Source organism: Chenopodium album, chromosome 21, assembly GCF_948465745.1.
Source record: "Chenopodium album chromosome 21, dcCheAlbu1.1, whole genome shotgun sequence".
Classification (NCBI taxonomy): domain Eukaryota; kingdom Viridiplantae; phylum Streptophyta; class Magnoliopsida; order Caryophyllales; family Amaranthaceae; genus Chenopodium; species Chenopodium album.
The window spans coordinates 8,932,402-8,945,760 of record NC_137854.1 but is presented as its reverse complement, the minus strand read 5'-3'; the positions used below and the strand labels follow the sequence as shown (position 1 = coordinate 8,945,760).

Below are 13,359 nucleotides of genomic sequence, written 5' to 3'. Positions count from 1 at the left end.
TACAAGAAAATTTGATCATACATTACAACGTATATTAATGTTCAATTCCATGTAATATATTCCGGGGCATCGCCTGGACCCAAAACTAGTTACTCCTATTAGAAAAAAATAAGTATTTAGAGAATGAGTAAGAAAGTGGGTAAAGAGAGAATGGGAAAGTACTGTATTTTTTTTGCCCATTAGTGAGAATGCCCTAGTTTCTAAGACGTAGCCCAGACGCAAAATAGCTCAAGTGTATTGTGTCGGTCTAAATCTTGTATCTTGTATATCTTGTATTAGTGACTTTCCTTTTCTTCAATTGTTCATAGTTTCCAAGGAAAAAATTGTTTTCCACCCCTTCACAAACCAAACAAAGAAAAAAAAAAAAAAAAAAAATTGGAAAAACATTTTACATCAAACCAAACGGACCTAAGTTGATGATTAGGATTTTGATATATCCAACATTTTTTTCCCCCTAAATCCTAAATTATTTGGGTCATTGTACTCCTTATGAGTTTAGTTGCAACTAACTGTCAGTTAAAAACCTGTTTCGCGCCACATTTGGGAACGCACAGTGTTCCTTGCGCTCCTTCACTTACAATTAACCCAAAATCCAAATCATCATTACTAAGATTTTTCTAAACATCTTTGAAATATTTCCATGATTTTGATCTGTTAGAGTATAACTTTTCAAATAAATGCTCAAACTTTGAACCCTAAACCCCAAATTTAGTTTTAGTATTTTTATACATGATTAACCCTAGTTAATCTGAAAAATCACCACATTCATTTCCTTGAAGTTATCTCAACATACTATTGGTATGATAGCAGTTTCTTTGTTGTTATTTTGTTTCGCTACATTCGTGCACACCAACTGTTTGATGTTTGTTCTGTGAGACTTCTGAAACCTGCTGTCTTTGTGTATTTGTAAGATCATCCTATCCTGATTTGGGTTTTTATCCAATGTTTAGGAGGAGTTTATTCAAAGTTCAGAATCTTTTTTCTAGTGTAACCCATCAAGCTCGCGGCTATTCTTACAAACCTGTCTCTAATCAAGTCAGTAGGTACTTTTGTCAGGCAAAACTCATTGATTCGATACGTTTAAGTCTCCGGTCTGGATCGTCTGATTTGCTTCTTCCTTTGTTAGATAATCCGAATTTGGATTCGTTTGTAGTTTCGAATGCTCTCCGTTCTGCCCCTTCCCCTGAATCTGCTCTGTCTTTTGTTGAAGCACTTAAAAAGGTGCCTAATTTTTCTCATACCCAACATACTCTTCATGCAATTGCTAAAATCCTAGCTAAATCAGGTCGTAGTTGTCAGCTGAAAAAGCTTGTTGATTCAATCAATGCTGGTGAATTCCCAAAGGTTCGACCTGTTAGTTATGTGGATCAAATGAGATGGTATGCTATTGCTGGAGATATTGACTTGGTGCTTTGTGTTTGGGATGAACTTCGTGCTCAACGTAAAGGACTATGTATTGAATCTTACAACATAGTCATGGGGCTCTATGTTGTAATGGGAAAGGACTTGGAAGCTGTCCAGACATTTCGTAGCATAATGGAAGAAGGAGCTATCCCCAACTCGAGGACATTTACTATCGTTATTGAGCATCTTGTAAACTCCGGGATAGTAGAAAAGGCAAAGGAAGTTTTTTATAAACTGCCACAAATGAGACTTAAGCGTACCTTAAGGCAGTATTCACTTCTTATGGAGGCATTCTTGAATATCCAACAATACGATGCTGTGAAAAGCCTTCTTAGAGAAATGAAGACGGAAGGTATATTACCTCCAAGATCTATGTTGTCGTCATTGCAACGTATGGGTGAAGCAGAAGTATTGGAAGAGTGTGATGAATTTATTACAGAGATGGTACCTGATAGTCGAATTAAGAACATAGAGTTATGTGCTAATCACAACAGTGGTGACCATGAGGAAGATGATGATTGCAGCAGTGAAGCTGACACTGTTAGTGTTCAGTTGAAGCCATGGCTGGACCCGATTGCTTTGGCTAGTGCCTTAAGGGACTGGACAGAAGCAGACAAATCTGCTTTAGAAGATGCTAAACTTGTGTGGACAAGCCGCTTGGTTTGCAAGATGGTTAGGCACTTTAAATCACCTGAAACAGCATGGCAATTTTTCTGCTGGGTTGCTCATCAACCTGGATTCGTTCATGATGTTCACACTTATTCAGGGATGATCACAAAATTAGCAAGCCATGGGAGGGTTGATCTTGTTCATGATATATTGTTAAAACTGATGAATGAAGGACTTAAGTTGACACTCAGTACCATAAGACAGATTATTGATTTCTATGGTCTTCACAAGGAAGGAGATGCTGCTTTAAGGATATTCCATGATGTTAAATTGCTATGCAGTCACTTCTCCAAATTTGATATGGTGCTTTTATATTCCTCTCTCTTACGCACACTGCTCAAGTGTGGGAGGGATGGCGATACCATAGGCACTGTCAAGCAGATGTACGCTTTGGGAATTTGCCCTGATGCGCAGACATTTTCTGGATTGATGCATCATTTTGCAGTTCGGGGTGATTTCAGAGCGGTCCAGAAACTATTTGAGATGGTAAAACAGTGTGGTGTAGAGCCAGATGCTTACATGTATAAGACACTTGTCCGTGCTTATTGTAAGCATGGTAGGGCTACTCTTGCACTGAGACTCTTAGAAGACATGAGGAACTCTGGTTTGGTTCCTGATGTTGAGACAAAGTCATTGCTTGTCAAAGGTCTTTGGAAGGAAGGAAGACTAAGAGAAGCTTCTATAGTTGAAGAGACTTGTGAGAAACAAGATGACATCCTTCCACTTCCTTCCGCTGTTCAGATGTTCAATGTCTGCTCTGCAGATCTTATACATGTACAGAAGCTGTATATTGGCAGCTTTCAAGGCTCTATTGGCTAGTGTTGTTCAGTGAGAATCATATGTATTTTTCGGTCAATTAACTGATTTGAAATGAAGCACCATGACTTATGTGCAGCTTTTCCCTGAATTTGAAGGTAATAATTCTGATACCTCAATTTTTTATCCTTCTGAATCTTGTGCCTGTTGACTGTATTTCACTCAATTTCTGAACTATGTTGTTCTGCTTGATTCAGAATTTTACTTCTTACAATTGATGATAATTTGAGCGACTCATTTTCTATAGCATTTTATAAAATGATCATGTAAAATTTCACAAATTTTCAAATCTTAATTTCAAAAGAGAATAAAATGTGCAAAATTGTTTGCTGTGTTTGACTTTGTCATCCTGCTGGTTAAGTATTGGAGATGAGAAATTCTGAAGAATAAAGGTTTTCAGTATTCATCTAATAGTTGAGATGACATAAAATATGACTGTATCAGCTATAAGTTACATACTTTTCTACCTTCTAAACTTATTACTGAAAATTCCTTCCTGTGTGTTACCAAATTAATTTTGAACTACTAGAAAGAAAAATTGTAAATGTAAAAAGGTTGATATTACAAATTAAACTGTAGTAGGTGCCTAAAAAGAATAGGAGGGGGAAGCTGTTGATGCAAGTACCCGTTTCTCAGTGAATGATCCCCTGAAAGCTCTGCAAAACTGTTGCCTTGAATTTACAGCGATGATTCCCAGGTCATTGACGTACTCAATACTTTTGAGAGAGACTTTACAATTTCCTCCATATCTGGCCTGCTTGACGGATCTTTATTCAGGCAAAGTTCGATTAGTCTTGCTACAGAGAGAGCAGATTCAGACGGATAATTCCCTTTTAGAGAAGGATCCATCAAACTCTTAAGCCAATCCTTTCCCTTTGTTTCATCAAAAACACCCAAGAAAACATCTGATAAATTCCCATCTAGTCTTTCGCATAGATTAGCAACCTTCTTTCCTGTGAGTACCTCTAGCATTAGCACCCCAAAAGCATACACATCTAGTTTTGTTGATAGCTGGCCTTTCTCTCTATACTCTGGTGAAAGGTAAACTTGTTCAGATGCAATTTTTTCTTTTTGTCCTTCTGCTGATCTTGCTGGGCTGAAATAGCTGATCTTTGCCCTGAATTCAATGTCAAGGAGAACGCTACTGCTCTTCAAATCTTTGTAGACATAGGGAGGGCTATTATAGCTGTGGATATAGTTAAGCCCTCTAGCAACATCTAGCACAATCTGCATCCTTTGTGTCCAACTTAAGAACTTCTGATTGGTATTATTGCTGAATATCCAGTCGTTCAGAGGCCCATTCGATGCATACTCATAGATGAGATACCAGCGCCCTTCATTGAAACAAACACCTAGAACACGAATAAGGTTGAAATGGTTGATCTTGGACAGGGAATTAATCTCCTTGGATACATCCCTTTTCATCTTCTTAATGGCAGTCAGATCACCATTCATTTTACCCCGGTAAACAGAGCCTTTAATTTGAGAACCAGGACTGAAATCATCTGTTGCATACTGCAACTCCATAAAATTATACACTTTCATAGATTGAGCTATGTTGGCTAAGCTTTCTAGAGACTCTCGGTGCTCAACCTCTGTTTTCTTCCATATAGGGTTTTCATATGCTTCGAATGTCTCTGCTGGTAGAATATCTGCTTCTGTCTTTGTTTTTCCTGAGGACATGCAGCAAACTGATATTATGATGACAAAGATAACAACTATTCCAGCAACAGCTCCAATGGCGATATAAGCTGACATCTTATATTGAGGCTGTTATGATAATAATGGTTGTTTGCCTGGTATAAGAACTCGGTATTTGGTGATAAGCTATGAACAATGGAGATTCAAAGGAGAAAACTTGGAGAAGGTAAAGCATTTGATAGATATTTCATTATGAAATTCATCGTGCAAACTATCTTTGGTTGACCATCTCAAGTGTTTTTAATCATATTAACAACAATCCAACCTGTATGAGAAGTAGGTCTAGTTTCATGGTTGCCATTAAGCATTTCATGTCATATATCAGGGACACATCCTATTTATTAAACTAGAATGACAAGCTCTCCACTAACCTGAAATTATATATACTTGTATATTAATAAATTTTAGCTCAATTTTTTTTTTTTTTTTTTATTTATTAATTAGTCTCCCTTAATAGTGGCTTAATAATTGGTGGCCATAGTCGTGTAATTAATAAACTATTGCTGATCACAAAGACTTGAAGGATAGATACTTTATTTTGGGCTGTCTCTAACCGTTTAGATTTTATTCTTGTAAAGTTGTAACACAAATGATTTGGTGTTGCTAAAATCATAATGGTTGTTTTTCTACAAATCAATTTTTTTTTTTTTTTGTTTGTAATTTATTGAAAAAGACTTGAAATTTCTATTTAGGAAGATATCTGGGGTAAATTGCCAAAAGAATGTATACAGTGGGAAAAAAAAAAAACATTTAATATACAAAGTACGTAATGGCAGGGGAATTTTATAGCCAAGCTTAGATGTTGGGATTGAGTACAGAAGGAATTGAAAAAAAATAAGGTTTTAAATCATTTAATAGATTGGCTAAATAAGGAGAAAATACAAGGTTATCATCTTGATAAACGACCCATGTTTTATTAAGAGGGCAAACAAAACGTCATAAACACAGTTGGAAGGCAATAAAGAGATAAGCTAAGCAACTGCATACTGATTAAAGTAGAAAGTTTTCCTGATGCAATGATCATGAACTTGAGATACTAGCGGAAGAACTAGATCCCCGGATAAGCAAGGTTGTAAGAGTTTTTGACAGAATTTGCACAATCTCATCCATGGAAGGCCTACTTCCTGGATCTTTTCTCAAACAACGATCAACAAGTACGAGCATAGTGTAAGCAACATCAGCAGGATAATCCTGTCCAAGTGAAGAATCAATGAATTTATTCACATTCAAAATCCCATATTCCTCACTCACCACAGGGTTTAAGACCTCAGATAAATGAACCTTAACCCCTTCGTAAAGAGAAGCAACATCCTTACCAGTTACCATTTCTAGCAGCAGAACACCAAATGCATAAACATCAAGCATGGGGGAGACTATTCCGTTGTCTAAATACTCAGGAGCCAAGTATCCCTTTGTCCCCACGATATGTGTTGTAAAGGTGAACTGAGCATCACTCCCTCTTACTGACCTTGCAAGACCAAATCCAGCAATTTTCGCCCTGAATTCGTTATTCAGAAGAATATTGCTGCTCTTTATATCCTTGTGGACGTGGTGGGCTTGTGAAGCTATGAAGATAATTCAACCCGGTGGCAACATCACAAGCAACCTGCATTCTCTTCCCCCAACTGAAGATCTTCCCTTCGGGGCTGTCTTGGTAGATCCAATCGTTCAAAGGTCCATTCCCTGCAAATTCATCAACAAAGTACCAAACTCCATCTTCGAAACAGACTCCCAATAACCTGATGAGGTTGAAATGGTTGATCTTGTTTAGTACACTAATCTCATTACTGACATCTCCTTCCATCTTCTTAATGGCCACCTGATCACCATCAAGTGTTCCCTTGTATACTGATCCCTTAATCCAATGATCAGCACTGAAATTCTTTGTTGCAGCCTGTAAGTCCTTGAAACTGTATACTCTCAGGGAAGATATTTTCAATATGCTCTGTAGAAACTGCAGGGAGTCTGTCTCCGTTCCTGATTGCTGCACTGCAACAGCCTTTTCCTGTGCTTCAAAGCTTTGCGATGACATGATTGGATCACTTTTCTTCTTCATACTCTTCTTTATTAACATAATGAAAAGTTGTGAAACTGAAAGAAATACAAACCCTGCAACCAGTCCTACCCCAAAATATTCCCATTTTTTGCTCGATTTCTCCCTAGATGATCGCGGTGATGATGATGCTGAAGGAGGAAGGGAGGGTGGAGGTGATGGTGAAGTAGGTACATAGCGAGGATAGTCCATTTGAGAACCATTGGGTGGGTTATGTAATGGAACAAGCAGTGTTGTGTAAGGATAGATATCATCAATATCCTGCTCTGATTTTTCATTGGCCTCGAGTGTTTGACCAACATCAGCTCCAAATTTTATAGCGATTTCAGGAACTTGATTTCCAAATTGGACCACAAAGCTCATAAGGTACCGAATCCCTGCATTAAGTTGCCTTCTTGTAGGACAAGCACACCTTAGAGGGATTGTAAGCCTTTCATTTGGGAATATATTTACTATATTCGGACTGATTTTCTGACTTCTTATAGCCTTGCAAGTAGTTAAACCTCCATAGGTTGTGTTAGCTAGCAAGTAGTAATTATCACCAGTTTGAACAACATGAGTAGTGTTGGCTTGGTAAAACCTACCTGAACAGGAGCAGGTCACAGGGACAATTACCTCAGTGTTATTCGCCAAGGCCATGTTTTCAGAGATGTTGCTGTTGATTGCAGAAACATGAGATGCATTCACGGATAGTAGGGAAGCAATGGAAGAGACGGTGTTATATGGAGGCTGAGTCCGGTAGATGAGAAAAGACTGGCAAGATCGTTCGACACCATTGCAGTTGTATCCAAGAACAGAAGTGGTGTTGCTTTTTGCAGGGCAAATATTAGGAGCATAAGGCTGCTGGGCTGTGATCAAGTAAGGGAAGAAGATTAAGAAGAGAGAAAAGGTGCAAGTTAATGAATGAGGAGCCATTTCAATTGGATTAAGAAGAAGATTGTATGATTACATAGTATGCTTTCCTCAATGATGTATTGTGATTGACGGCTACTTAAGTCATTGTATAAGCTATGTTACTCGTACTCTTTATTTTACCTCAAATACCCCGTAGTATATAATCAAAACTAATATGAGTAGGAAACTTCAACCCTTCAAATTTATGGGCCTTTTGTTTTTTGTTTTATTTTTTGTTTTGTTTTTTTTTTTTCACAAAATAGACAAGTCGGACACTTAGACATGTATTCATGTTGAAATCGAGTACGAATCCCAGCAACATAGTTTATAATCAAATGAATAATGCTTGAAAGGCATATTAGAAGGTATTTTTTTAGTAGCTAGGAAGTTGATGGGTTGACCGTTTTTTGCAAAAAAAAAAAAAAAAAAAAAAATAGGATGTGGGGGAATGGTAAGCTGACAGATGGGTAAACAAAACTCATATGTGGTCCATTGAGTGTTATTAAAGTCAGTATTCAATTACAAAAGAGGGTTTAGTAAAAATAATCCTGTGATACAAGGAAATTTCATAAGAAAGTGATTAGTATTTGATTAAATTTATTTAAAATGGTACCAAATGATCATAAGAGCTCAACAAATATTAATTTAAAACCTGTTATGAGCTGGTAGATGCCTAGATGGATGACTCTCATGTTATTATATAACTACCTCGGACTGCAAATTATAGGCACACCTACTCTTTTGTTTAATTCATATTTCATTTTCCAATTCTATATATGTAAAAGTTTATTTATGGGACAATCATGGGCATTATTGATCTAAACTTTTACCATGTAGAATTATTTTATAACTCAACTCGATCTAAACCCGAAAACTATTGTTTGAAGACAAATAAATCAGGAATGTGTAGTTCTTGATTTGTAATAACCTATCCATGTCACTAGACATGGCAAGACCAACCCACACTCGATTACCTGAATTGAGCGAGGAGCAAGTAAGCTAGTAAGCAACATGCTGTCAATCTTCTGGTCTAACAGTAAGGCATCAAAGTCTGCAAACAGCTTTTAAAAAACAGTTGTGAGAAGGTCAATTCACCTACAAGATTACAGTATAAATATATCACAGCTTCTAAATTTGATTGTTATAACTACTAACATTAACAAAAAAGCACAGATCCCAGCAATCTGATCTATTTCACAGCACAGATCCTCAGAAAATAGAGAGAATATGATCTATTTCAATATCTGTCAGAAAATGAGAAGTTGTAACAGTACTTCATATATGCAACTACTTTGATAAGATGAAGCAGAAATTAGGAGATACTTTGGACAGACGACAAATGACACCGAAACAGGTTTTATTCCTAAGAAGGGCAATTAATTCACCATACACAAAAAAACTGGCCTTTATGAACAAAACATACACCAATGAAATGGAAACTAAACATGAGGTTTTTGTTAAACCAAAACAATAACTTGGAATTCCATGAGAGTTCACAGTACATAAAAACAGGTCTTAAAGCTGAAAGCAGGTGATGACAAAATGGCAGCAGCTGCTGCATAAAACTATTTTATATATGATTATGAGCTAGAGTTACTAGCAGAAGTACTGGATCCCCAGATAAGTGAAGTTGTCAGAGTTTTTGACAGAATTTGAACAATTTCATCCATGGAAGGGCGCTTTCCTGGGTCTTTTCTCAAGCAATGATCAACAAGCACGAGCAAAGTATAAGCGATATCAGCAGGGTAATCCTCCCCAAGAGAAGAATCCATAAGATCTTTCACGTTCGAACTCCCATCTTCCTCTTTCATCAAAGGGCCTAACACCTCTGATAAGTGAACCTTAACTCCTTCATAGAGGGAAGCGACGTCCTTACCAGTTAGCATCTCAAGCAACAGAACACCAAATGCATAAACATCAAGCATTGGAGAGACTATTCCATTCTCCAAATACTCAGGTGCCAAATATCCCTTTGTCCCTACGATATGCTTCGTTAAGGTAAATTGACCATCATTTCCCATAACTGGCCTTGCGAGCCCAAACTTTGCAATTTTCCCCCTAAACTCGTCGTTAAGAAGAACATTCCTGCTCTTTATGTCCTTGTGGACATGTGGTGGGCTTGTATATCTATGCAGATAGTTCAGTCCAGTGGCGACATCACAAGCCACCTGCATTCTTTGTCCCCAACTCAAGGCTTTCTTGTCGGGGCTGTCTTGGTAAATCCACTCGCTCAAAGGTCCGTTACCTGCATATTCATAGACAAAGTACCAAATTCCATCCTGAAAGCAAACTCCCAACAACCTGATGAGATTTAAATGGTTGATCTTGTTTAGAACATTAATCTCTTTACTGACATCTCCATCCATCTTCTTGATTACTACCTGATCGCCATTTACATTTCCCTTATACACCGATCCCTTAATCCAATGATCAGCACTGAAATTCTCTGTTGCTGCCTGCAGGTCCTTGAAACTGTATACTTTCAAAGAAGCTATTTTTGATATGCTCTCAAGAAACACCAGGGATTCTGTCTCGGTCTCTAAAGATTTCTCTGTAACAGCCTTTTCTTGTGCTTCAAAGCTTCGCAATGACACAATTGGATCATTTTTCTTCTTCTTAGTTTTCCCTAGAAGCATACAGAAAAGAATGGTCCCTGCAACTGAAATAAATGCAGCTCCTACAACTATTCCAACCCCAAAATAAGCCCATTTCTTACTGGAACTCCCACTAGATGGCGGGTGTGATGGTGTAGCTCTAGGAGGAATTGATGGTGGAGGTAGTGGCGAGGGTGGTACATAAGGAGGATAGTCCATATGAGAACTGTTGGGCGGGAATTGTACTGGAACAAGCAGGGTTGTGTTCGGTTGGATAACAGAATCCTGCTCGGATTTTCCATTGGCCTCGAGTGTTTGCCCAACATCAGCTCCAAATCTATGAGCAATACTCGCTATAGCATTGCCTGATTCGACCACATAGGTAATAAGGTGCCTAATCCCTGCATCAAATTGCTTTCTAGTAGGACAAGCACACCTTAGAGGTATATTAAGTTTATCATCAGGGAATATATCTACTACATTTGGACTGGTTTTCTGAATTTGAATAGCATTACACGTAGTCAAACTTTCGAAGTTATTTGTAGTTATAACGTAATAATTTTCATTCGTTTGAACAACATAAGAGGTGTTGGCTTGGTAAAACCTACCTGCACAGGAGCAAGTCAAAGGGACTATCACCTCGGTGTCTGTTGCCAAGGCCTTGCTTACAGATATGTTGTTGTTGATCGCAGATACCTCAGATGCATTGGCAGATAAAAGGGAAGCAATGGAAGAGACGGTGTTGTAGGCCGGCTGAGCCCTATAGATGAGAAAAGTTTGGCAAGTCCTATTCACACCATTACAGTCATACCCAAGAGCCGTTGAAGCGTTGTTATATACAGGGCAATTACTATCACCATATGACTGCTGGGCCATGAGCAAGTAAGGGAAGCAAATCAAGGAGAGAACGAAAGCGAAAGCTAAAGAAAGAGAAGCCATTTGGAGTGAATATGGCTTGGTAGGGGTGGGATGGTGCAAAAGATGGTATGTTTATATAGTACTTGTATAATAATATAAATATAGCAACCTTATAAAAGTAGTTGATAAGAATTATTCTTGAAAGGCATTATTTTGGAAGAGTTTTATGTAGGAAAGCTACATGTTATTGGTAAATTGACCATCTTCATCCCAGAAAAAAGGGGGATTAAGGTATGCAAACAGGGATGTTGTGGATGGCTCATGAATAATTTAAAACTCATAAGTGGGCCATGAGAATTAGGAAGTTTTATTGAAGTCAATGTTCAACTACATAAGGGGGATTTGTAAGGATATTCTTGTTATAGAAGAAAATGCATCACATTATCATACTTTCAGATATGATATAAAAAGATTACAGAGTAGTTTATTAAAACTAATCTGTATAAAATGAAGATGCATATTATTTCGTTTTCTAGAATGCTCAAATTAGTTGTACTCTGTAATTGTGTTCATTAGGAAAAACGAAATATTACATTCAAGGAAATATTACAAGATAAGAGGTTTACCATTGAGCTCCCACTTGATTCTCATATGAAATAAGTAGTAAAATTATATTTTGTATATCTATGGACTATGGTCTACATTTATTCAATGAATTAAAAGAAAACTCTATACAATACAGAGTAAAAGACAAAGACAATTGAAGATCAAAGTATAGTAATCCCAAATATTCATTTTTAAGAGAAATGTCTTAGTCTAAAACAAAAATTAATCACAAGATTAGAACAATAAGTCAAACATACCATCACCCTAAAGCTAAAGAGTGCAAATTGTATTTGATCACTCTATAGTAAACATCTAGACGCTATGCTGAGTTACATGAAAATTTCTTGTCAGATGTAAACTTTTTTAGGAAAAAAAATAGTTTTATTTAAGACAGATCAGCATTATGCCAAAAAAAAAAAAAAAAAAAAAAAAAAAACAAAGCTTATCTTAGCTTGCAAACTATCAAGTATGTGAAAAACTGAAGGAAAAGCGCAGGGAGTCATTAGATGTGTGAATCATGCCAATTGATAAAAAAAAAATAAATAAATAAAAATAAAAAAATAAATAATTTTTTTTTTTAAAAATAAAAATTATATTAAAAATTCGAAACTCCTGAATAAGCAATTTCGAGAAATAATGCTTCTGTAAGTTAAAGTTTAACCGTTGTTGTTTTTGATTTGCCCTTTTTTATAAAATCTACTAATTCTATAAGTCGAGAAAACTTTTCATTTTTTTTTTGACAAAAAAAATAGGTTGATGGGGAAAAAAATCCCCATCTTTTATCTTCAACTAATGTAACCTGATTTCATTTTATGAAAAACATCATAGAATAAAATGATGTCAGACTCAGATATTTATCTTTATTAATCATCACTTATAAACATATCATTCCTAAATAATTTCTTCAATCTGTCTCTTGCTCAAAACTCAGACACGCAGTTTATTTATGCTATGTACTATGAAGTATGAATAACAAGATCAATGAAAATTTTCACAACAGAAAGGACCCAGAGGCCGGAGGCTGCGGATCAGGTTAGTCAAGCTGGCGCTGGCCTATCCACCATATAACTCCATCAAACACCGATGAGGTGATGTACATAAAGAGAAACAATATCATTCTAGGACCTAAGTCATGATAGAAAGGCTTCAAACCGCCTTAACTCATGGTTAAATAGATTCTAACTAGCTTCAAGTTGATCAGAAACAGTCAAAAACTAGCAGCTACTAATTCAAATAAAGTGATAAGCTTGTCCATGCAGACGAAAAGCATAAACTGGGCAAGGAATAGTTTAAATTAAGTTAGCTCATCCAAGTAAACAAAGTTATTATAATTAATGGGATGAGCCCATAAGCAGCAAGGACAACCAATTATTTTTATCAGCTGATTTCAAGAATTCTACGCGAAATTGAGTAAAAAAAACTCCTCTGTGTATATGTTACATTCAATTCTTACAAAATACAAATATAAAATAAGAACAAAGGCAGTCAAATCAATTCTCTATCCTTGTCAATAATAGAACTAGTCATAATGCATATATCAGCCTTTTTAGCCAGGCATAATAATGTATTTTAACAGTTTGTAACTTGTGCAACAACTTTCAGTCATAATAATGTATTTTACTCAAAAACTCCCCTTCCTTTATACCTGGCCTCCCCCACGAATTCTATCAAGAATTTCTTTGGTTAGAAGGTTAACATCAAGACATAATATTTACAACTTCAATCACCTTCAGTTATACGAAAAATATTAATGCTTATTCGAGT

The 13,359-nt window shown here is 36.6% G+C and overlaps 1 protein-coding gene and 3 pseudogenes across 1 annotated transcript; 1 reads left to right on the top strand and 3 right to left on the bottom strand.

Moving 5' to 3' along the window:
* Nucleotides 1-815: 815 nt before the first annotated feature.
* LOC145602945 (pentatricopeptide repeat-containing protein At5g66631 pseudogene) lies at nucleotides 816-3,128 on the top strand (annotated as a pseudogene).
* Nucleotides 3,129-3,567: 439 nt separating this feature from the next.
* LOC145600304 (lysM domain receptor-like kinase 4 pseudogene) lies at nucleotides 3,568-4,647 on the bottom strand (annotated as a pseudogene).
* An 871-nt stretch (nucleotides 4,648-5,518) lies between these two features.
* Nucleotides 5,519-7,558, bottom strand: LOC145602913 (lysM domain receptor-like kinase 4 pseudogene; annotated as a pseudogene).
* A 1,559-nt stretch (nucleotides 7,559-9,117) lies between these two features.
* LOC145603048 (lysM domain receptor-like kinase 4) lies at nucleotides 9,118-11,070 on the bottom strand. Its single transcript, XM_081659177.1, has one exon. The coding sequence runs from the start codon at nucleotides 11,068-11,070 to the stop codon at nucleotides 9,118-9,120; it is 1,953 nt and encodes a 650-aa protein (XP_081515303.1).
* Nucleotides 11,071-13,359: the final 2,289 nt, after the last annotated feature.